This window comes from Rattus norvegicus, chromosome 7, assembly GCF_021556685.1.
Source record: "Rattus norvegicus strain SHRSP/BbbUtx chromosome 7, alternate assembly SHRSP_T2T, whole genome shotgun sequence".
Classification (NCBI taxonomy): Eukaryota; Metazoa; Chordata; class Mammalia; order Rodentia; family Muridae; genus Rattus; species Rattus norvegicus.
In genome coordinates, this window is record NC_141540.1 from 15,429,835 (window position 1) to 15,452,387 (window position 22,553).

General features: G+C 51.0%; 1 protein-coding gene across 2 annotated transcripts; it reads left to right on the forward strand.

Moving 5' to 3' along the window:
- Nucleotides 1-6,532: 6,532 nt before the first annotated feature.
- Plpp2 (phospholipid phosphatase 2) lies at nt 6,533-14,564 on the forward strand. Of its 2 annotated transcripts, none has more exons than XM_087555733.1 (6): nt 6,533-6,634; nt 9,463-9,614; nt 9,731-10,005; nt 13,213-13,270; nt 13,459-13,635; nt 13,765-14,564. In XM_087555733.1, the coding sequence occupies exons 2-6, from the start codon at nt 9,579-9,581 to the stop codon at nt 13,879-13,881; spliced, it is 663 nt and encodes a 220-aa protein (XP_087411859.1). In that variant the 5' UTR covers nt 6,533-6,634; nt 9,463-9,578; the 3' UTR covers nt 13,882-14,564.
- Nucleotides 14,565-22,553: the final 7,989 nt, after the last annotated feature.

Sequence of the window (22,553 nt, forward strand, 5' to 3'; positions counted from 1 at the left end):
GGTGTCTTGTGGATTCTAGGGGCTGGAGAGGGCCTTTGTCACCCCTTGGGGACTCTGGGCAAGAGCCTGATGGCACAGCAGAGTACAGCCGAGATGCCTGAGGACCCCACAGCATGGGACACATGCAAGTCCTGGAGGTGATGAACATAAAGTGTCAGTCTGCTTTGCCTGGACCGGTGGCAGAGGGGACACTAGAGTCATGGATGGTGGGCAGTGGTGCCGTGGCACGGCCAGTGCTTGCTGGGGTTAGGGAGGTTGGGGAAGGTACTATGTGTGGTCACCATTGGAAACTTGATCCTGGTATCACTTCCTTGGGTACTGTAGACTTGTCAGGCAGGGACAGGCGACTGTGTGAGGTGATTGTGGCCCAGACAGTGGGGCTCAGTGCAGAGTAAGGAAGGGAAGTTAGATGAGGGACAGCGTGGAGTTGAGAACCCCTAGGCTGTGGGGAGACGTTTATGTAGACAGTGGGTGTTCCCATCCACCTGTTCAGATGGTTGCTGTCAACACTGAGATAAGCGGGCCTTGTAGTCCACGCTCATTCACAGGCCTGAATCCTAGTGTCTGCCATCTCTAGTTTTTCTAATCATTACTGCTCTTTGTTAATTGTTTATGTGGGTTTTCTGCTTTGTTTTCAGACAGGGTCTTGCTATGTAGCCTAAGATGCCTCACTGTAGACGAGGCTGGTCTGGGACCTGCCATTCTTCCTGGAATGTGGTCCCCGGCCCCAACACGTGACAGACAAGTGCTCTACCATGGACATGTTCCCAGCCCTGCCTTTTCTCTTTTAAATATTACGTGAGGCTGTGTGTGTCAGCGGTGTGGCCTGGGGGGGGGTCAGAGTACAGTGAAGGAGACACTCTCTTCCATCTCTAGGGTCCCAAAGGTGAAGCTCAGGTGGTCAGGCTTGACAGCGTACGAGCTGCTCAGCCGTCTCTCTGGCCCTGTTTGTGTAGCCCAGGCTGGCCTTGAGTTCCTGGTACTCCCTAGCTCTGTTTCCGGACTCCTGGGATTATAGGTCTGAGTGACCGTGCAGAGCAGACCTGTGTATTTTAGACAAGCTACTCCATCGCAAATTGGGGTCCCAGAGGCTGTGCTCACATTCGGGTCCCTTCAGCGCAGTTCCTGCCGAGGCCACTTTTCTTCCTGTCTCACTGTTTCCGAGGATGCGGGTATTGATGTGGTTGGGTCGCGCAGGCAGCCTCGGGAGGCTGGTGTTCCTGCCATGCATGGTTAGTGGCCGGCAGCCCTCTGGGCCTTTCCCATGGTCCCACCGACAGATCCTTGGGTGAGATTTCTCACGGCCATAGTGAGACAGGGTTTTCTGTTTGAGTGTGTGGGGACAGTTGAGAGGAATGAGCACTTACCATGTCTGTGGCATGCTCTGCTTGGTTCTGGGGAGCGTGGGCCCATCTGTAGAACACTCTTAAAGGCTAAGAGGGTTCCCACAGAATGTACGTTGGGGGACCTGAGGTGGGCTGGAATTAGGAGTCACCCTCCTGCATCGTACTGGTGATGTCTGTGCCTGCCATCAGCATCTGTGTCTGCTTTGTACTGGACACTGAGGACTTGGGGAGCAGAGCTGGGCTGGCAGCCCTCACCATCTGCAGATAGGGCAGATGCCAGGCCACTTCGTGAATTCACATATCACAAGCCATTCCTACCAGTGCTGCCTCTGCTTTCCAGCCCAGAGTTGCAGGATGTGCCCACATAGACCACAGGCTGGGAAATTTCTCAGGACCAGGACCAAGGCATTTATGAACAAGTGTGGGAGTCTGTGCTGGACTGAGCAAGTGGATGCTGGCTTGAGGGAACCTGGATGGGGCTTGAGCCTTGGAGGAGGGAGAAAGCCCCCCAGAGCTGGAGGGCCTGGACCTGCCACTGCCCTGAGCCTTTGGCTCCCTGGCTTAGTCAGAGCTCAGGGGTATGATGGGCCCAGGCTTGACTCCACTGTCCAGACTTCTGTTCAACTCCTCTCAGTGGTCCTCAGTCTATAGCTCCTTGACCAGGTCACCAGGTAAAATGCAGGGAACTCATTTCCATGGCTGTTTAACATTGCACCGTGTTCCACACTACCAAGAAACATGTTTCCTCTGAAAGCCGCTGGTTAAAACTGCTAGTTTTCAGACCCTCTGGGTCTGCTTTTTGTTTGCTTGATCCAGCGGCCCTACCCTGGTTAGTCGCCGAGGACTGGGCCTTGCCTGGATCCAGGCTTTGACACTGGCATGAATCACTGGAGGAGTGGTGACTTGGGATGGGCAGAGCCTCATTACAGATTTCCATAGTGGAACTTGTATGAGGGAGCCTCCAGACGGAGGTCAGGATGACCACTGGGGTGAGAACCACTCCCTGCCCTCTCTGGAGATTTGTCCATCAGAGAGACACTGATATCAGGAGGGATAAGCAATGACAACAGGGTCACCAAGATGTCTCTTCCTCAGGTGCCAGAGGGCTCAGTCCCTCATCTCTGTCCTTGGGGCCCCTTCTTGCCCTGCCCCTCTGTATGGCACTTCTGTTTTCTGTTATGCACTGGGTCCTGAGCAGCAACCGGGAAGGGGGTTGCCCTGCTTGACAAAGGGGTGTGTGGGGACTGAAGTGACTATTCACAGATTCCTGCTGTGCCCAAGAGCAGTGAACTACCATTCTACTGTCCATTGCTGCTAGTACACCCTTGTACTGTTGAGCCATCCCCGGTCCTCGTGCAGGGTGTGCGTGTGTGTGTCCATTGTCCAGCCACTGCCTCCTTGTGCTCATGCAGGGGAGTACCTAGGCAATGGGCAGGTGCCCACGGGGTGGGAGCTCAAGGTGGTGAGAAGACCAGTTCCGAGAGTGTTGGGCACTGAGTCTGAGGGTAGCCTGCTCTCCAGGCTGCACTCTGCTTGCAGGGTGCTTTCTGGAGAGTATGACCCTACATAACTTTCATTTTTTTCAAATCCGGTTTTTAAGGATGGCTCTTAAATGTTTTAACCTTCCTTGTAACCCACTACCCACCAGAGGCAGTGGAAAGGAAAGGCTATGGCGGGAAGTGGACCTGTTTAGAAAGCTTCTTTAGAGCAACTCCCATCTGTGTTGTCTGGAAATCAGCAGTTCCGTTCACAGACAGCAGGGGCAGTTTGGTCTGCTCGCAAACACTTCCCACATGGACCCACCGGCAGTTCAGTTTGGTAGAGGCGGGTTAATAACAGCGGTGAAATGACCTAGCAGAGACAGTCGGGCTTGAGCAGAATCATGCCTTGGCTTGAGTCAGCAGGAGGCACCCGGAGGGACACCAGGAGAAGTTCTCAGCTGTGCGCCCCCCCCCCCCTCTCTCTCTCTCTCTCTCTCGGGGAAGTGAGGGTCGGTGAAGACTCGAGCCCCACAAGTGTTGCACAGCCAGCTGTACCAGCAAGCCAAGCTGTCACTCTGTGGAGTCCTATTTATACCCTCTGAACGTCATGTGTCCCCCACGCACACGCCTCATCTCGGCACGCCTCTCCTCGCTTTAGCACGTCATCCAGTCAGCCTGGGTTTGTGTTCCAGGAGCTACAGCACACCACCTCAAGTTTTTTTGTGCATTTCTTTCTACGGTGTCCTGACAGATGGAGCTCAGCTATGCAGTGTAAGGCAGACCAATACACGTGTGTTGTTAGCAAAGAGTTTCCTCACGTGGCCTTTCACGTGCTTGACTTAGTAGAACATCCTTCCATCTGTGTCTGCTCCAGCGAAATGTTCCTTCTCAAAGTCGGCCTTAGCCTTTCACACCCGTGTCCACTTTAATCATGTGTTTGCCCCAGCCAAACGCCATCCAACTGACTTTCCAAAGAACCCTTAAGTTTCTCCTTCAACCCTGTTTCTAAGTGCTGATTTCCAGAGGTCCTAGAGTGCGGGGTCTGTCTGCAGGGACACCCAGATTTTTTTTGCTTTGGACTGCATCGTGCTTGTATCAGACTCTGTGAGAGCTTGAGCCTGACTCTGGGGAGATGGGCACTGAAACAGCCTTCAGCTCCTCAGAGAGATGGGGAGTTGAGGTTCTATGAATGCAGGTGGTGTCTATGTGTGCATGTCCCTCTGCCCACTTCCTTCAGAGACACCGATGCCTCAGTAGTCATGACTCCCCAGGGCCAGAGCTAGCCCTGGGCCAACAGTGCCCCGTGGGAACAGGAAGTTAGAAAGGCAGCGGGGTAACTTCCCTCTGCTCCAGGGTAAGGTCAGGCTCCCTGGGGCCCCTGTACAGGATAGGCAGCGTGGCCCAACCTGGTCTGGTGGGAGAGTTCTAGTGAAGTTCCTAGCTGTGTGGCCACGCTGTAATGGATTAGGAGCCATGACCTGAATCCTAACCCTAATCCTAATTTTTGCCACCTCCATAAGGTTTTAATATGGTATGTCCAGGGATTTTAACGACTGACCCAATTCCGTGCAGGTTCAATTCTCCCACAGCCTCCCTGCTTATCCAGGCTTCCCTCCTCCGGTCTCATCTCTCCCGCCATCCACCCTGTCTAGTGTCTCCATCCTCACCCTCATCTCTTCTCCAGCTTCTCCACACCCCCGACATACCCTCCTCCAGCTTCCTCCCTCTTCCCACTCACCCTCCTCCTATTAGTCTTCTTCCAGGCATATCCCTTTTTCCTTCTTCCCCCTCTTCTAGCCACATCCCTCCTCCCACCCTTCTCCAGCTTCCCCTTCTCCATCCAGTCTTCCAGCTTTCTCCTCCTGCCCACCGTCCTTTTGCCCCCTTTCCTCAGGAGCCTCCCTGCGCCACCTCCCTGCCCCAGTTTCCTTCATCACCTCATTTTTCCTGGCTCTCCTTTCAGCACACAGTAGGCACTCAGTGTTCTCTGACCTGCTAAGACTTTCCTCTGGTTAGGTCCCAGTAAACAGTGGTTGAAGGGGGCGTTAGAGATGGCGCTGGTCATATGAACTGTCAGGAGCTAGGGGACATGTCACCCACAGGGTAACCCTGGCACCCCTGGGTCCATGTGCTGTAGAGCTATGGGTGGATATGAGAGCGAATGCTGGAGTCCCTTCAGATAGTGTCCCCTCACCAGAGCCCGGCCTGCCCTTGTCTTTAAGGGGTCAGAGCTGCTGCACTTGTGTCGGGTGGACATGGGGGAGGGAGAAGCCAGGTTTCTGCACAGTCCTTGCCTAGCCCTCTGTAGCACAGGTTACTGTGTGTTGCTAGTTCTGCCTGCCCACGATATAGGCTACTTCTAGAATGCAGGGGCTCCCCCTCACCCCTGAACAGGTCACCGTGCATTGCTCCCCCCAGCACCAAAGCGCAGGCACTTGAGTTCCCCTCAGAACCTCTCAGGTTAGCTCTGCTCAGGTGACCTCTCGCAGGGGAAGGTTCCCCTCAGAACCTCTCAGGTTAGCTCTGCTCAGGTGACCTCTCGCAGGGGAAGGTCAGAGGAAACATTTTGGACCTTCAGCAAGGACCTTCCCTGCCCTCGAGTCTCAGACATTCTTTTTTTTTTTTTTTTTTTTTTTTCTTTTCTTTTCTTTTGGAGCTGGGGACCGAACCCAGGGCCTTGCGCTTGCTAGGCAAGCGCTCTACCACTGAGCTAAATCCCCAACCCCAAGTCTCAGACATTCTGAACTGAAATCAGCCTTGTGGCAGAAGAAGGGCTGACTGTGGCTGTGTGTGGTCTTGGTCAGGCATCAAGGAGCTGTAATCTCTGGAGTGGAGGCTTCACCATGTGGCCTTTTTAACCTTCAGGAGGTCACACCTGAAGGATCCAGTGTGGGCTTTTGGGATCCTGGCCTTTCTTTCCAGAGTTTACATGCTCTTGGCTTCCAAATGTCCCTGGCCCAGGGTCCCAGGACACCCCCTGAACAGGGTAGGCTGGGCCCCATCACAGGTCAACCTCAGAATCTCTGTGGCGTTCCCTAGAGTGCACACAGCCGGTGTTAAGGCAAGATCCTGACCTTCCCACTGTGAAATGTCGAGAAACCTTCCAACCTGCCAGGAACTACACGATGCTATCTTAGAGGGAAGGTGGGTTCTGCCTGAGCTTGGTCACCCCATGCTAAGGTACTTATTGGTTTAGAAGTGTCGGGGTGTCACGGTGTCCAGCTCAGGTGCCCTCCTCTGGAAAGGCTGGGATCAACTCAGGAGTGCGGCTCTGGCGTCTTGCCCTCTCTGCAACTCTGCATTATAACTGCAGAACCCCGCCCACGGGTTGGGGACACCTGGGTGACCTCTAGCTTACAGCCTTGAGATTTGGGGGCCCCTCCCAGCCGGAAGACTCCTTTCCAGCAAAGAGACCCCAGTTAAGCTTTGTGACACTTCTGAGCCCTGAGATTCCAGGATCCCAGATTGCAGGATCCCAGCTTGGAGATCCCTCCCAACTAGGGGACTTCTGTTTGTCCTGAGACCTCCCCCGCCCAGTCCCAAAGCCCCTGCCCCTCCCCGCCCGGTTCAAGGTGGCTAACACACCCCTCAGGGCCTCCGCCCTCTCCTGCCCTCCCGCCTCCGCACTTTCTCTTCATGCCACGCCCTCCCCCAACCCCGCCTCCGCCTCGCCCGGGCCCTTTCGTCAAGCCCAACCCTTTCCCTGAGTCGGGCAGTCTCCACGGCCATGTGATCCTGGGGCTGCCGGGACAGTTGGGGCAAGCGGGGGTCGCGGGCGTCCCTGGGCGGGGGTGACATGCAGCGGAGGTGGGTCTTCGTGCTGCTGGACGTGCTGTGCGTGTTGGTTGGTAAGAGGCTCAGACCCGGGTGCGGGGACTCTTTCCCAAGTGCACGCTCCCACAGTCCCTCTGGCCAGTGTGCGTTTGAGATGCGGACGATGGTGACCGATGCACTCTATTTCCCTGTGCACCCCACCAACCCTCCTGGGCGCCTGGCGGGATCGGGGCTGCTTGTCTACCTGTAGCTGTTCCCGGGTGGAGGGTCCTGGCAGCAGGAAGTCGCTCGAGTGCCGTGGAGCGATGTGACTCACACGGGCGGGGCGGCACCAAGACCCTGGAGGCCAGTGACCCGTGGCCAAGGTCCAGCACTGTGCCCTCGGGAGGCGGGGACGGCGAGGCTCGCACAGACAAACCTGCCAGTCCGGTTCAGGCCGCGGGGAGGAGCATCCCGAACCCCTCAGGCTCGAACAAAGGCCAAGTGTTTGTTGGGGCCCAGGGGACAGTGACTGGATTCTAACCCAAGGCGGTGACGGGGTGCCGTCTATCCTCCCCCATTTTGCATCGCCCTCTCCTTTCACCTTCCATATTCCGGAAGGATACTCTTTTTAGCTGTGCCCATTGGCCCCGTGGGACATCCCTCAGCCACTGGCACCCTTTTTTAAGTGTATGGGTTTGTTGAACCATTTCTGTTGCTTTAACTGTGTGCCAGGCACCACAGGACTTGGAAATAGTTTACATTTTTCCTTGCAAAGTCCTGGATCCCCAGGGGGCGGAGCTACCTGGGGAGTCACCGCAACAGGAGGAGGCCAATGCTGCCTGTTGAGCGGCTGAACGCTGGAGTCAGTACAGACGTTGGGTGGTGAGGGAAGTCTTGCAGCCAGGATGAAGGAGGCCCTGTCCTGTTGGTGGGGACAACGTCTCTTACAGAGACCCATTGCAGGTGGAGGAAGAAGAGGGAACACAGTTGGGAGCCAGGCCCACAGCTGTCATGTAACCCAGCCATGCTTGGGGCTTTAGGTCCGTCCAGACCTTGCACAGCTGTCCCTGTGGCTGTGGTCGGCCTGGCATGTCCACTGAGGGTCCACTAACTTCAGTTGTCTTCGGTGTTGCTCTCAATCACCAGATCCCCGGACTTCACCTCCTCCTGTGCAGATGTGTGTTCCCTCTGACCTCCCACATCCTTCTCTGATCTCGGCTCCTCTGTTTCCTCTGACCTCTCTCCCCTCACTCCCATCTTTTCTGATACTCTCTGATCTTCTAACCGTCTGCCTGTTCTCCCCTGCTGTCCCCCTGCTGCACCCCTCTCCCTCCCTCTCCCCCTCTCCCCCTCTCCCCTGACTCTCCCCTTCTCCTCTGGTTTTCTTTTATTTATTTATTTATTTATTTATTTATTTATTTATTTATTTATTTATTTATTTTTTTCCCCTTCTCCTCTGACTTCAAGACTTCTCTCACTCTTTTTTTTTTTTTTAAGATTTATTCATTTATTATATGTAAGTACACTGTAGCTGCCTTCAGACACACCAGAAGAGGGCATCAGATCCCATTACAGATGGTTGTGAGCCACCATGTGGTTGCTGGGAATTGAACTCAGGACCTCTGGAAGAGCAGTCGGGTGCTCTTAACCGCTGAGCCATCTCTCCAGCCCGACTTCTCTCACTCTTTTTTTTTTTTTTTTTTTTTTTTGGTTCTTTTTTTCGGAGCTGGGGACCGAACCCAGGGCCTTGCGCTTCCTAGGTAAGCGCTCTACCACTGAGCTAAATCCCCAGCCCCCCGACTTCTCTCACTCTTATGAAGCTGTCTCCTCCCAGGGGACACTGCTCCTGCTCCCCTTACTTCTTAGCCCCACATCTCAACTTCATGACCTTAGCACCTTCCTGGATCATGATCCCTCTGGGTTCTGTGACAGGGACTGTATTCTGGGCAGTCCGTTTCCCCTCTGCATGTTGAGGCTGCCCTCAGTGTTCTCCTAGCTTCCAGGACCATGCCCTCCACACCCAGCTTCCCCGATGCTCACGAACAAAGGGCACTTTTGGGGGTTTGCCCCTTTTGGGGTGTCTGTGTTCCTGTGCCTGCAGAACAAGGTGCTGCCTACTGTCCTTGTGACTGGCTCCCACCTCCCACCTCCCTTGGTTGGAGGCTTCAGATTGGAGCCCTTTTCACAGCTTCTGTGCCAGGTCCTTCATTTTCAAGTGTCTGTGACTCTGTCTTTGGTCTGAGCTTTCTGCCTCCGGGGCTGGTCCATCTTGTCCAGTGTGTAGCTAGCATTGGCTCAGGACTTGGAATGAAGGTAAATAAAGAAGCAGAGACTCAAGGGGTGGCCCTCTGGCTTTGTCTCGGCTGTGAGCTACACTGCCTCACAGCCCTACTACAGTCTCACGTTGTGTTGCTGGATGGTCTCGCTGCCCAGGCAGTGAGCAGTTCCCAGTGCCCCACCCTGAGCACAGCAGGGCCCCTGCCGTGCCTATACAGATGGGGCAGTCCAGCCAGCTGTCACGGGGGTGACCATATGGGTCTACAGGGGACAGAAGCCATGAAGAGCAACAGTTACCCCGTGGTGGCTCATCAGGAGGGGTGCTGAAGTGAGATGTGGGGGAGTCACAGTGCTTGAAGTGTGTGGGCAAAGGCCTGGTTGCTGGTGAAGAGTCAGCTCTAGGGAGGCCCGAAGTGAGGCCAGGCTGTAGTTGGGTAGAGCGGCTCAGTAGTTGGGCTCATTCAATGAAGTCAATCAAGGGAGTAGTTTCCAGTGGGGACATGCACAGTGGCCACGATAGAAGTGAAGATAATGGAGGGGAGGGGAGGAGAGTCAGGAATGTGCATCGCAGAGAACCATCTTCCTTCCTCGGCCTCCCACAGCCTCTCTGCCTTTCATCATTCTGACTCTGGTGAATGCACCATATAAGAGAGGGTTCTACTGTGGAGACGACTCCATCCGCTACCCATACCGTCCAGACACAATCACCCATGGACTCATGGCTGGGGTCATCATCACAGCTACTGTCGTCCTTGTAAGGCAGAAAAGGGCTCGGGTGGGGGGATGGGCCAGCCTCCCCCCTCCTCCCCAGCAGGATGGGCGCAGTGGGAGCCGTGTCTACCTAGTGCTCTATGGCTGTTCCATTGGCAGGTCTCATCGGGGGAGGCCTACCTGGTGTACACAGACCGTCTCTATTCGCGCTCTGACTTCAACAACTATGTGGCTGCCATCTACAAGGTTCTGGGAACCTTTCTGTTCGGGGCCGCTGTGAGCCAGTCTCTGACTGACCTGGCCAAGTACATGATTGGCCGTCTTCGACCCAGTTTCTTGGCTGTGTGTGACCCTGACTGGAGCCGGGTCAACTGCTCTGGCTACGTGCAGGTGGAGGTGTGCAGGGGCAGCCCTGCTAATGTCACCGAGGCCAGGTGAGTATTGGCTGCAGCCCAGGCAAGGCTCTGACGTACAGGAAGCCCGGGGCCTGGTGGGTGGAGAAAATCTGTCCACAGAGACTGCCATGGCTCTCCCTCTGCATCTTTGACAGGGCAGGTATGCAAGTGGGCAGTCTCAGGGCTCATTTGTCTGGGAGGCAGTGGCCAGTCCCGAGGGGCGGGGTGACCTCCTCCTGTGCCTCGAGGCACTCGATGAGGGATCTGCTGTGGCCGTGAGCTCCTGCTTCTTTAAGGCCCTCCAGGTGTTGGTGAGCTGCTTTGCAGTTAGCGTTGTTTCTCTTCCTGGCGTCCTGCTCTCCTGGGTCCCCACTGTTCATTCTTGGCTTGGCCCTGTGCTGTGCATCCTCGTCTCACTGTGTAGTCGCTGCTGAGCGCCGCTCTATCTGTTGTCTCCGGTCGGCCATCAGGACTTCTGGGACCTTTTCTCTTTGAATACTATTGGCACTTTCATATCCGTAACGCACTTTTGAGACAGCGTTTTGCCACATAGCCCAGAATGACCTCAAACTCCTGCCTCAGTTCCCTGAGGGCTGGGGGTGACAGGTCCGTGCCACCCTGCCAGCCTAGAAGGTCTTCTTGGCTTCTGTCCCTTTCTTCATTCTTCATGGGTGCTCTCATTCTAAATGTTTCAAGGGTCTGGTTGCAGTGTCCTAAGCCTTGGTGCTTGTGTCTTCTCGTGGACTGAGTGCTTTATGTTTGTGCGTTTTCAGTGGTCGCTCAGTGGTGTCTTCCCTAATTGCTCTCATATGTATGTGCCTGTGCTGTGCCTGTGCCTGTGCCTGTGCCTGTGCCTGTGCCTGTGCCTGTGCCTGTGTATATGTATAGATATGACTATAGTGTATGTGTGTTTTCCTGAATGTATGTAATACATACATCAGATTCCTGCCAGAGTCCATGGGGGTTACAAGCTGTTGTCAGCTGCCGAGTGGATAACTGAACCCTCCTCCCCTGCAAGGGCACTAAGCACTCTCAACTCTGAAGTCCGCTCTCCAGCCCCTCGTCCCATTATATTTTGAGGCAAGGTCTCTCTCTAAACCTTGAGCTGAACGGCTCTGTTAGACTGGCCAACAAGCTGCAGCCCTGGGTTAAGGAAGGCACGACCTCTTCTCACATGGTGATTAGGGGTGGAACTCAGGCCTTAGGCTTGCACGGTGGGCACGTTACTGGCTGACCGTGTCCACCCCCCGCCCCCAGACAGCTTCTATCTCTTAGCAATGCTGTGCGTGTGCTAACCATTTACTCTGCGGGCCTTGGATAGTTTTGGTTGTTGCTGCTGCAAAACGGCGACTTTTGTCTGTGTCTGTCTGAGGCTGTAGTGAAGACCAAGCCCACAACTTTGACTCGAACCTGCCAGGCAAATCTCTCTAACACCGAGTCAAGGGAGAACGGACACTGTGAACACTGTCTATTCAGTAGCTCCCATGAGGGAACTGTGGGTGGCCATGCTGTAATGAGGTTTTGTTGACAGCATAGCAGTCAGCAGGATTGGACATACATTTCGCTTTTGTTTTCTGGGTGCTGGGGTGGGGCTGGGGACTCTGCCTTAGCCTTATTTTGTCTGTCAAGATTGGGGAGTTGCTCTGGGGTGGCGGTGATCCAGCGGGACAACTGGTTCCTCTGAGCCGTGACTGGTATCTTTGTAAGATGAGGTAGGTGATGGTCAGCAGCACAGACCACCAACTGTCACAACAGTGGCTGTGACTACAGAACGGGGAGCCTGGCAGTGTGGTCCTGTTGGCCATGGTTGCTCCAGGGTAGGCAAGGGGTTGGAGTTGGTGAATCGAGAGCGAGGAGGGGAGATGGTTGCTCCAGGACCTCCCGAGGGAGGGTCCTGTGTGCAAGCCTTCCCTTGGGTTAGATTTTGTTTTACAATTTTATTTTTATTTTATGTGTATTGCTGCTTTGCCTGCATATTTCTGCACACCACATGCATGGCTGGTAACAAAGGAGGCCAGGATTGGGAGTTGGAGTTACAGACGGTTATGAGACACCATGTGGTTGTTGGACATTGAACTGAGGCCCTCTGGAAGAGCATCCAGTGCTCTTAACAGTTGCACCATCTCTTCAGTCCCTCGAAGGTTAAAATTGTGTTTTGTGGAGCTAGAGAGATGGCTCAGTGGTTAATACCACTGTGTGCTCTTCCAGGAGATCTGTGCTAGATTCTCAGAACCCAAAAGGTAGCCCACACACAGCCATGTGTAACTTCAGTTCGAGGGGATCTGATGCCTTCTTCTGGCTTCTGCAGGCATCACGTGCATGTGGTGCACAGGCAGAGGTGTAAGCAAAACACCCGTGCACTAAAATAAAAATAACTAAATCATCTTTGGATGATTAATTTTTATTACTTTTACGTGTGTATGAGTGTGTTGTGTGCGTGTACACTGTGTGTGCACATGTGCGTGTGCACATGTGCATGTGTGATGTGTGTGTGATTATGTGGCTGTGTGTGTGTGAGAGGAGGGGGAGGGAGAGAGACAGAGAGAGAGACACATAGAGAGAGAGGGAGAGAGAGAGACAGAGACCCACATACACACACACACACACAGGGAGAGAGAGAGAGAGAGAGAGAGAGAGAGAGAGAGAGGCAGACAGACACACACACAGAGACACAGAGAGAGAGGGAGAGAGAGACAGACACATACAGACAAACACACACACACAGAGACAGACATGCACACACACGCACACAGAGAGAGAGAGAGACATAGAGATAGAGATAGAGAGAGAGGGGGAGAGAGAGAGACAGAAACACACACACACACAGAGGCAGTCAGAGACACAGAGAGAGAGGGGGGGAGAGACAGAGACACACAGAGAGAGAGAGAGACAGACAGACAGACACACACAGAGAGGGAGACACAGAGAGAGAGAGACAGACAGACAGACAGACAGACAGACACACACACACACACACAGAGAGAGAGAGAGAGAGAGAGAGAGAGAGAGAGAGAGAGAAAGAAAGAGAGAGAGAGAGAGAGCATGACTATTACTACAGGCACCCTCAGAGGCCAAAGGCATCAGATTTCCTGGAGTTGGAGTTTTAGGTAGTTGTGAACAATAGGATGTAGGTGCCACCTTTCTGGTCCCACTTCCCTTAGTTTCGAGTTGCACCCCTCTGTGGCTGCCAGCTGCCCACGGAGCTCGTGGCTCTGCCTCTCCCTGACTGGCTGTCCTCTCTCGCAGGCTGTCCTTCTACTCTGGCCACTCCTCCTTTGGCATGTACTGCATGTTGTTCCTGGCGGTGAGTGTCCGTCGTCTTCCCAGGGAACCTTACGGGGCCACCCCTTTCCTGGGCCTTGGTCTTTCCTACTGCACAATGGGGTATGTAGAGGTGGCACTGAGGGTAGGTGGGCTTGTGACTTTTGCCCTGGGCTGGGCAGGCTGTGGACACCCACAGGCCCGGCTGACGGTAGGCTGATGTCCCAACAGCTCTACGTGCAGGCCCGGCTCTGCTGGAAGTGGGCACGGCTGCTAAGGCCCACCGTTCAGTTCTTCTTGGTGGCCTTTGCCATCTATGTGGGCTATACCCGAGTGTCTGACAACAAGCACCACTGGAGTGATGTCCTTGTTGGCCTCCTGCAGGGAGCCTTGGTGGCTTGCCTCACGGTGAGTCCTGCTCTCCCCTTACTGCTGGCCCCATCCATCCACATTACAACCCTTCTCAGCTTCTCCCTGGAGGCTCCCAGATGTTCTCCTTCCTTCAGCCCTACTACTCACTGCCTTCCCCTTCCCCAGGTCTGCTACGTTTCAGATTTCTTCAAATCTCGGCCACCCCAGTCTTGCCAGGAGAATGAAGAGTCGGAGCGTAAGCCCAGTCTGTCACTGACGTTGACCCTCGGTGACCGACCCTAACTGCTATGCTTCGGAAGCTGGGAAGCCACCTGTGGGCCAGTCACGTGTTGGCCCCTTGTCCCTGATCAGGCACTGCTGGCTTTGGAGCTGCCCTAGGGTCCTGGCTGGTGACTGTGGACCAGGGTCTTGGTGCCTGTCTGGCTCTGAGTGTGGGCAGGGCCCGTCCTCATTGTTCCTTGACTCCATGGCCTCCAAAGATGCGGTCCTGCTCTGAGGGCGCCATGTCCCATCACCAATGGGTTTTCGAGGAATGCCATCCCAGCATGGCCCCAGGAATGGTTGGTCCGAGACTGTTCATGAAGTCAGCACCCTCCTTGATGGCCCTCAGGGAGTGAATACCTTGTTTGCCTGAGTGGGGCGGTTGGCCTTGGCCTTGGCCTTGGGCAAGGATCACAAGTGTGAAGATGGCTGCCAACCCTTGGGCTGCCTAGGAGTCTGGGTTGCCTGGAAGGTCACGTGTAGCTTTTGGTCTGAATCTTTTTCTCAAGCCTGCATAAGATTACTGCCTGAGGCCTCCAAGCCCCTCCCTCAGGATTGATGTCGTATCCTGTCCCCACTTTGTCCATATGGACCAAATGTGTAGCCAGGCATTGGAAGTCCTGGATCTGCCATCCCCATCTGTTTCAAAACACTTCAAGCTACTGTTTCATGGGAAAGGTGTGTTATAAACTTTGTACCAAGTATCTCTGTTGTGCGTGTTGATTTTCAAGCCCTCCTGGTTTGATAGATGGCTCTCTTGTCCTACTTCTCAGTGCGTTGTGCTGGACCTGCCAGTCTTAGGACGGAGACCTGGCCTGGGTGTCTTGTATATAGGACAAGAGAGAGCCTTATAGACACTGTGGTCTTCCTCTGTGTGTGGTGGACGCTTACCCTAGGTCCACCTTAGAACACGGAGACCCTTCATGGTCCGTGCTAGATAGGTGCCTGGCCAGTCTCCCAGGGGCAGCAGGAGATCTGACAGGTCTTGCTGTATCCAAGGACAGGGTATGTATTTTCCTGGGAATGGGCAGCCTCCTTACGTATTCTTCAGGTCTTTGGGTCTGGGAGCATGGGGGGACAGTCAGAAGTAGCAACTCTTCCACTCCATTTCCTTCCTCTCCTTAGAAGAGGGTCAGGATCAGGTCACCAGGATCCTGGGTGCCACTGGCAGCCACTGAAAGCCAGCAGGCCCAACTCAGCATGCTGGGTGCCTCTGCACTTGGTAGCTAGTGTTCAGCCTTTGACAGCCTGCATTTTCATGCACCTCCTGGTTAGGTGTCTGCCTGACAGCATCCTCCAGCCAACACTCTGCATAGCAGGGTCCCATGGGTGCCAGCCGTTCTGTTAGAGGCAGAAGGTCCCAGTGAGAAGACCACATGCTTGTTTGGCCAGACTGCAGCTGAACTGAGCCTCTCCCAGGTACCCATGCCTATTTGACTCAATCCTGGGTGCTGGTTCAGTTTGGCCAGCACAGAGCCAGTGGGTATGGGGCACACACCTGTGACACCAGCCCTGGGAGGCTGAGGTAGGAGGTTGGTGAGTGTGAGACCAGCTTGGGCTACAGTGATTCTTCTGTGTGTCTGTGAATGTTCATGTGGACGTTTGCACGTGGAGGTCAGAGGGCAACCTCAAATGTCTTTATTTTATTTTATTTTATTTTATTTTATTTTATTTTATTTTTGGAAACAAGGTCTCTCATTGGCTTGGAACTTTACCAAGTAGGTGACTTCACACTGTTGATTTCACACTTCACACCAAGCCCCTAAAACAGTGTTTCTCAACTCAACAGGGGTTCACAACCCCCACAGGGGTCACATACCAGACATCCCGCACGTCAGATACTTATATCACGATTCATAATGGTATCAAAATTACAGTTAGGCAGTAGCAATGGAATAATCTTGTGGTTGGGAGTCGCCACAACATGAGGAACTAGGGGTGGCAGCAGCAGTAGGGAGGTTGAGAACCAATGCTCTAGGGAGAGACTAGTTAATTACAAAACAGCACGCACTGGAGAGGTGGCCCAGTGGCTATTGTGCAAGGTAACCCATGATTGCCTGTTCTCATCATCAGCGATGTCTGATACCCTCTTCGGACCACTGTAGGCGTTGCACATGTGTGCACATACCGCACCCCCAACCCCGTACTCTTTTTTTTTTTTTGTCTTTTTTTAAAAAACTTTATTTTATGTATTTTGTATTATTTTATGTACATTTATTTTTTATTTTTTTTATTAACTTGAGTATTTCTTATTTACATTTTGAATGTTATTCCCTTTCCCGGTTTCCGGGCCAACATCCCCCTAGCCCCTCCCTCTCCCCTTTTATATTGGTGTTCCCTTCCCCATCCTCCCCCAATTACCGCCCTCCTCCCAACAATCACGTTCACTGGGGGTTCAGTCTTAGCAGGACCCAGGGCTTCCCCTTCCACTGGTGATCTTACCAGGCTATTCATTGCTACCTATGAGGTCAGAGTCCAGGGTCAGTCCATGTATAGTCTTTAGGTAGTGGCTTAGTCCCTGGAAGCTCTGGTTGGTTGGCATTGTTGTTCAGATGGGGTCTCGAGCCCCTTCAAGCTCTTCCAGTCCTTTCTCTGATTCCTTCAACAGGGGTCCCGTTCTCAGTTCAGTGGTTTAATGATGGCATTAGCCTATGTATTTGCTGTATTCTGGCTGTGTCTCTCAGGAGAGATCTATATCCAGTTCCTGTCGGTCTGCACTTCTTTGCTTCATCCATCTTATCTGGTTTGGTGGCTGTATATGTATGGGCCACATGTGGGGCAGGCTCTGAATGGGTGTTCCTTCTGCCTCTGTCTTAATCTTTGTCTCCCTATTCCCTGCCAAGGGTATTCTTGTTCCCCTTTTAAAGAAGGAGTGAAGCATTCGCATTTTGACCATCCGTCTTGAGTTTCATGTGTTTTGTGCATCTAGGGTAATTTGAACATTTGGGCTAATAGCCACTTATCAATGAGTGCATACCATGTGTGTTTTTCTGTGATTGGGTTAGCTCACTCAGGATGATATTTTCCAGTTCCAACCATTTGCCTACGAATTTCATAAACTCGTTGTTTTTGATAGCTGAGTAATATTCCATTGTGTAGATGTACCACATTTTCTGTATCCATTCCTCTGTTGAAGGGCATCTGGGTTCTTTCCAGCTTCTGGCTATTATAAATAAGGCTGCTATGAACATAGTGGAGCACGTGTCTTTTTTATATTTTTGGGGCATCTTTTGGGTATATGCCCAAGAGAGGTATAGCTGGGTCCTCAGGTAGCTCAATGTCCGATTTTCTGAGGAACCTTCAGACTGATTTCCAGAATGGTTGTACCAGTCTGCAACCCCACCAACAATGGAGGAGTGTTCCTCTTTCTCCACATCCTCGCCAGCATCTGCTGTCACCTGAGTTTTTGATCTTAGCCATTCTCACTGGTGTGAGGTGAAATCTCAGGGTTGTTTTGATTTGCATTTCCCTTATGACTAAAGATGTTGAACATTTCTTTAGGTGCTTCTCAGCCATTCGGCATTCCTCAGCTGTGAATTCTTTGTTTAGCTCTGAACCCCATTTTTTAATAGGGTTATTTGTTTCCCTGCGGTCTAACTTCTTGAGTTTTTTGTATATTTTGGATATAAGCCCTCTATCCGTTGTGGGATTGGTAAAGATCTTTTCCCAATCTGTTGGTTGCCGTTTTGTCCTAACCACAGTGTCCTTTGCCTTACAGAAGCTTTGCAGTTTTATGAGATCCCATTTGTCGATTCTTGATCTTAGAGCATAAGCCATTGGTGTTTTGTTCAGGAAATTTTCTCCAGTGCCCATGTGTTCGAGATGCTTCCCCACTTTTTCTTCTATTAGTTTGAGTGTATCTGGTTTGATGTGGAGGTCCTTGATCCACTTGGACTTAAGCTTTGTACAGGGTGATAAGCATGGATCGATCTGCATGCATTCTTCTACATCCAACCCCAGACTCTTAAAAGAAAAAATATTTATTTATCTATTCACTTTACATCCTGATTGATGCCCTCCCTCTTGGTCTCCCCCTTACCCAGTCCCTCTTCTTATCACCTGTCTCCTTTTGCTCTTAGAGGGTAGAGGACCTCCCTTGGGAATCCCCAACCCTAGTGCATGAAGGATTAGGCACATCCTCTCTCACTGAGGCCAGAGAAGGTAGCCCGGTGAGGGAAACATATTTCACAGTTTTAGGGATAAACCCTACTTCAGTTGTTGGAGGACCTACAGGAAGAACGAATTACACATCTGCTATGTATGTGTGGGGAGGCCTAGGTCTAGCCCATGCATACATCTTTGTTGGGTGATTCAGTCTCTGAGGGATCCTAGGGTCCGGGTTAGTTGACTCTATTGGTTTTCCTGTGGCATTACTATCCTCTTCCAGACCTCAATCCTTCCCTCAACTCTTCTGTAAGAGTCCTGTAGTGGCTATTCCTGGTTGTCAACTTGACTGTATCTGGAATGAACTATACTCCGGAATTGGAGGGCTCACCTGTGATCCAGATCTTGAGGTGGGAAGACACAAGTTTCTGACCTGGATCTTGGCAGATCTTGCGGCATGGTGGCCATGAAAAGCTTAGGCCCAGGCAAGGTAGGACACACCTTTACTCCTAGGAGACCGAGGCAAGGAGATCTCTGAGTTCAAGGTCACCCTGGGACAGAGCAAACCCCAGATCCAGGTGTGGTGGCACACACCTTTAATCTGAGCCACACCTTCTGCTGGAGACCTACGGAAGGACATTGGAAGGAAGACTCCCTCTTCACCTGCTTGCACTTACTGGCCAGCACGGCTGTTGGAACTTGTACAGAAGAGCAGCTCAAACACCAGCCTCGTGGGACTGAGCAACTACTGGATTCTCGGACTTCCCATCCACAACTGCCCACTGTTGGGTTGGTTGGACTGCAGACTGTACGTCATCACAATAAATTCCCTCAATATAGAGAGACATTTCATAAGTTCTGTGACTCTAAAGAACTCTGACTAACACAAGTCCCCAAGTTTCATCCCTGGTTTGGATGTAGGTATCTGCATCTGTTTCAGTCAGCTTTTGGGTGGAGCCTTGTTGGGGTCCAGCCTCGACACAGGATTGGAGTTTTCAACTCGAAGCAGGGATATCTGGGAGGTGCATAATAAATATGCACAGACTACTCTTTGGGTGCAAACTAAGAGGCAAATTCAAAGCTTAAAGTTTCTCTCTCTCTCTCTCTCTCTCTCTCTCTCTCTCTCTCTCTCTCTCTCCTTGAGGCTGCACACTCTATATTCTCTTGCACACTCTGCTTTTCTCCAGTGTGCTTTTCTTTTCTCGAACTCCCACACTCATGCACACCTCTTTTCATTCTCACACACACTCTTCATACACACCTCACACATATCTCACACGACATGCACTCTCCTTTCACTCACACACACAATCTTTTAAAATTTAATTTAATTTTTTTATTAGATATATTTCTTTACTTACATTTCAAAGGTTATTTCCCTTCCTGGTTTCCTGTCCATAAGCCCCCATTCCCTCCCCTCCCCTTCCCTCATATAGGTATTCCCCCTATACATTCCCCTTATTGCCCACGCCCCCCCCCCCCCCGCACTGGGGGGTCCAACCTTGGCAAGACCAAGGGCTTTCCCTTCCACTGGTGCCCCAACAAGGCTATTCTCTGCTACCTATGCAGTTGGAGCCCTGGGTCAGTCCGTGTATAGTCTTTCGGTAGTGGTTTAATCCCTGGAAGCTCTGGTTGGTTGGCATTGCTGTTCTTATGAGGTTGCAAGCTCCTTCACCTCTTTCAGTCCTTCCTTTAATTCCCCCCCATGGGGGTCCTATTCTCAGTTCGGTGGTTTGCTGCTAGCATTGACCTCTGTATTGGACATGCTCTGGATGTGTCTCTCAGGAGAGGTCTATATCCGGTCCCTTTCAGCACGCAATTTTTTTAGCTTCATCAATCTTATCTAGTTTTGGTGGCTGTATAGATATGGACCACATGTGTGTCAGACTCTGAATGGCCGTTCCTTGAGTCGCTGCACTAAACTTTGCTTCCATATCCCCTCCTATGGATATTTTCCCCCCTTTTAAGAAGGAGTGGGAGCATCTGCATTTTGGTCATCCTTCTTGAGCTTCCTGTGGTCTGTGGATTGCATCTTGGGTAGTTCGAGCTTTTTGGGTAATATCCATTTATCATTGAGCGCATACCAAGTGTGTTTTTATGTGATTGGGTTACCTCACTCAGGATATTTTCTAGTTCATTCCATTTGCCTATGAATTTCATGAAGTCATTCTTTTTGACAGCTGAGTAGTACTCCATTGTGTAGATGTACCACATTTTTTGAATCTATTCCTCTGTTGAAGGGCATCTGGGTTCTTTCCAGCTTCTGGCTATTTTAAATAAGGCTGCTCTGAACATAGTGGAGCATGTGTCTTTGTTGTATGTTGGAGCATCTTTTGGGTGTATGCCAAAGGATGGTACAGCTGGGTCCTCAGGTAGTGGAATGTCCAATTTTCTGAGTAACCTCCAGACTGATTTCCAGAATGGTTGTACCAGTCTGCAATCCCACCAACAATGGAGGAGTGTTCCTTTCTCCACATCCTCGCCAGCATCTGCTGTCACCTGAGTTTTTTATCTTAGATATTCTGACTGGTGTGAAGTAGACTCTCAGGGTTGTTTTGATTCGCATTTCCCTGATGACTAAGAATATTGAACATTTCTTTAGGTGCTTTTTGGCCATTCTATAATCCTCAGCTGAGAATGTTTTGTTTAGCTCTGTACCCCATTTTTTAATAGGGTTATTTGGCTCTTTGGAGTCTAACTTCGTGAGTTCTTTGTATATTTTGGATATTAGCCCTCTATCAGATGTAGGATTGGTAAAGATCTTTTCCCAATCTGTTGGTTGCCGTTTTGTCCTAATGACAGTATCTTTTGCTTTACAACAGCTTTGTAGTTTTATGAGGTCCCATTTGTCGATTCTTGATCTTAGAGCATGAGCCATTGGTGTTTTGTTCAGGAAAATTTCCCCAGTGCCCATGTGTTTGAGACTTTTCCCAAACTTTAACTTTTGACTTATTATACTTCAGAGCTCAAAGCTCCGAGGTCAGCTACTTGCATTTTCCTGGGAAGCTCTAATGATAAATGACATAGGCAAAGCTGCCAGGCAGTGGCCAGAAAAAATCAAGTTAACCCTTAACTCAGTAGTTCTGCTAGCTTTCTGTTCCTTGCACACAATGACTCTCGTAAGAGTCCCAGTATTTTGACTAAGTTTACTAGTATATAATTTTATATATCCTATACTTCCTTATCCAGGAACCACTCTCAAATGTTATACAAAACTCATTTCATAACTTCAATAACTTTTTCCTTTTTTTTTTTTTTTTTTTGGTTCTTTTTTTCGGAGCTGGGGACCGAACCCAGGGCCTTGTGCTTCCTAGGCAAGCGCTCTACCACTGAGCTAAATCCCCAGCCCCAACTTTTTCCTTTCTTAAGATTCCCAATGTTGGTTCTAATTCATTTTCTAATAATTTCTTTATAGTTTCTTTGCAAGTCAAGCATTAATCTGGAACTACTGTTGCGCAGTTATTGCATTGTTTCCAAGATGAGAACACACAGCATGCACCTGGGCCATTAGGGCTGTGCTGTGCTGTGCCCCTATGTATCAATTTCCAATTGTTTAAGATTCATAACATCAAGTAACATCTAGTTTCACAGAATTCACCAGAGCAGAAGGAGAAAGAAGTAGGAAAGTCAGATATAATAGAATAATTATGCACACCAAGGCCAACTGAAGGGCAGTCACACACAAATGAAATCTATACAGCTGTTGTCCAGGGCTAAGGTTAGGAGAAGTGGGAACAACCAGTTTTTTTTTTTTTTAGATCCAATTGATAAGATATAATTGTCCACGTAAACAAACAAAGCCCAGTACCATCCATCCCTTAGGAACATTGATAACAACCTGTAAATACACAGAACGAGATCTTTACATCAGCCTCCATCGTCCTGCCACGGCTTCTCTCTCTCCCTCCTGTCTCTTCCTTTCTGTTCTAGTCTCCTCCTCTTCCTTCAAACTTCTCTCCCGCCCATCCTTCCTTCTCATCCAATGACAGGCCTCCTTCTGTCCTGTACCTGACCCTCACCTGTACTTTACAAATTCAATGGGGAGAAGGTTCTGGTGAAGTCACCTGATTCTTGAGTACATGACTAGGCAGCTGTCCTTGGGGCAGTGGAATTAGCATCAAAATACAGATTACTTCAGGGCAAACCACAACATTCCCCCCTTTTTGTCCAGTTAAAAAGCCTTTTCACTTATATATATTGAGTACAAATATTACCACTCTACAATTTATAAAGCATATGATATACTCAACATCCAGTCCATCACTATATCAATTAAACAGAACATTTAGTTATCCATTCCGGCTTAAAATCTATATTATATCTTGGCTAGCTTGTATACTATCTGATAACTATCTAATCAAATATGTATATTTAGAGTTAAACAGCCTGATAGGCTATGAGACTATAATCAATCTTCAACCCCGTCAGAAATCTGGGAATGACCAAATATCTATACACATAGGAAGCCTAACATGGCTTCCAGAACTGAGAGGTTGTAGAGACAAATTTCCACTAGCACAGTCCCCTGTTAGCAACATGTGAGCGCAAGTCTTCAGTCTTCTGGCCCAAAATCAACTGACAGATTATTA

What these genes read in the sequence shown, in the direction of transcription:
- Plpp2 (XM_087555733.1), top strand. Translation starts at nt 9,579, where the DNA reads ATGGCTGGGGTCATCATCACAGCTACTGTCGTCCTT. An exon ending in TCACAGCTACTGTCGTCCTT is followed by an intron (nt 9,615 to 9,730) that starts GTAAGGCAGAAA and finishes TTCCATTGGCAG; the next exon opens with GTCTCATCGGGGGAGGCCTA. An exon ending in CCTTGGTGGCTTGCCTCACG is followed by an intron (nt 13,636 to 13,764) that starts GTGAGTCCTGCT and finishes CCCCTTCCCCAG; the next exon opens with GTCTGCTACGTTTCAGATTT.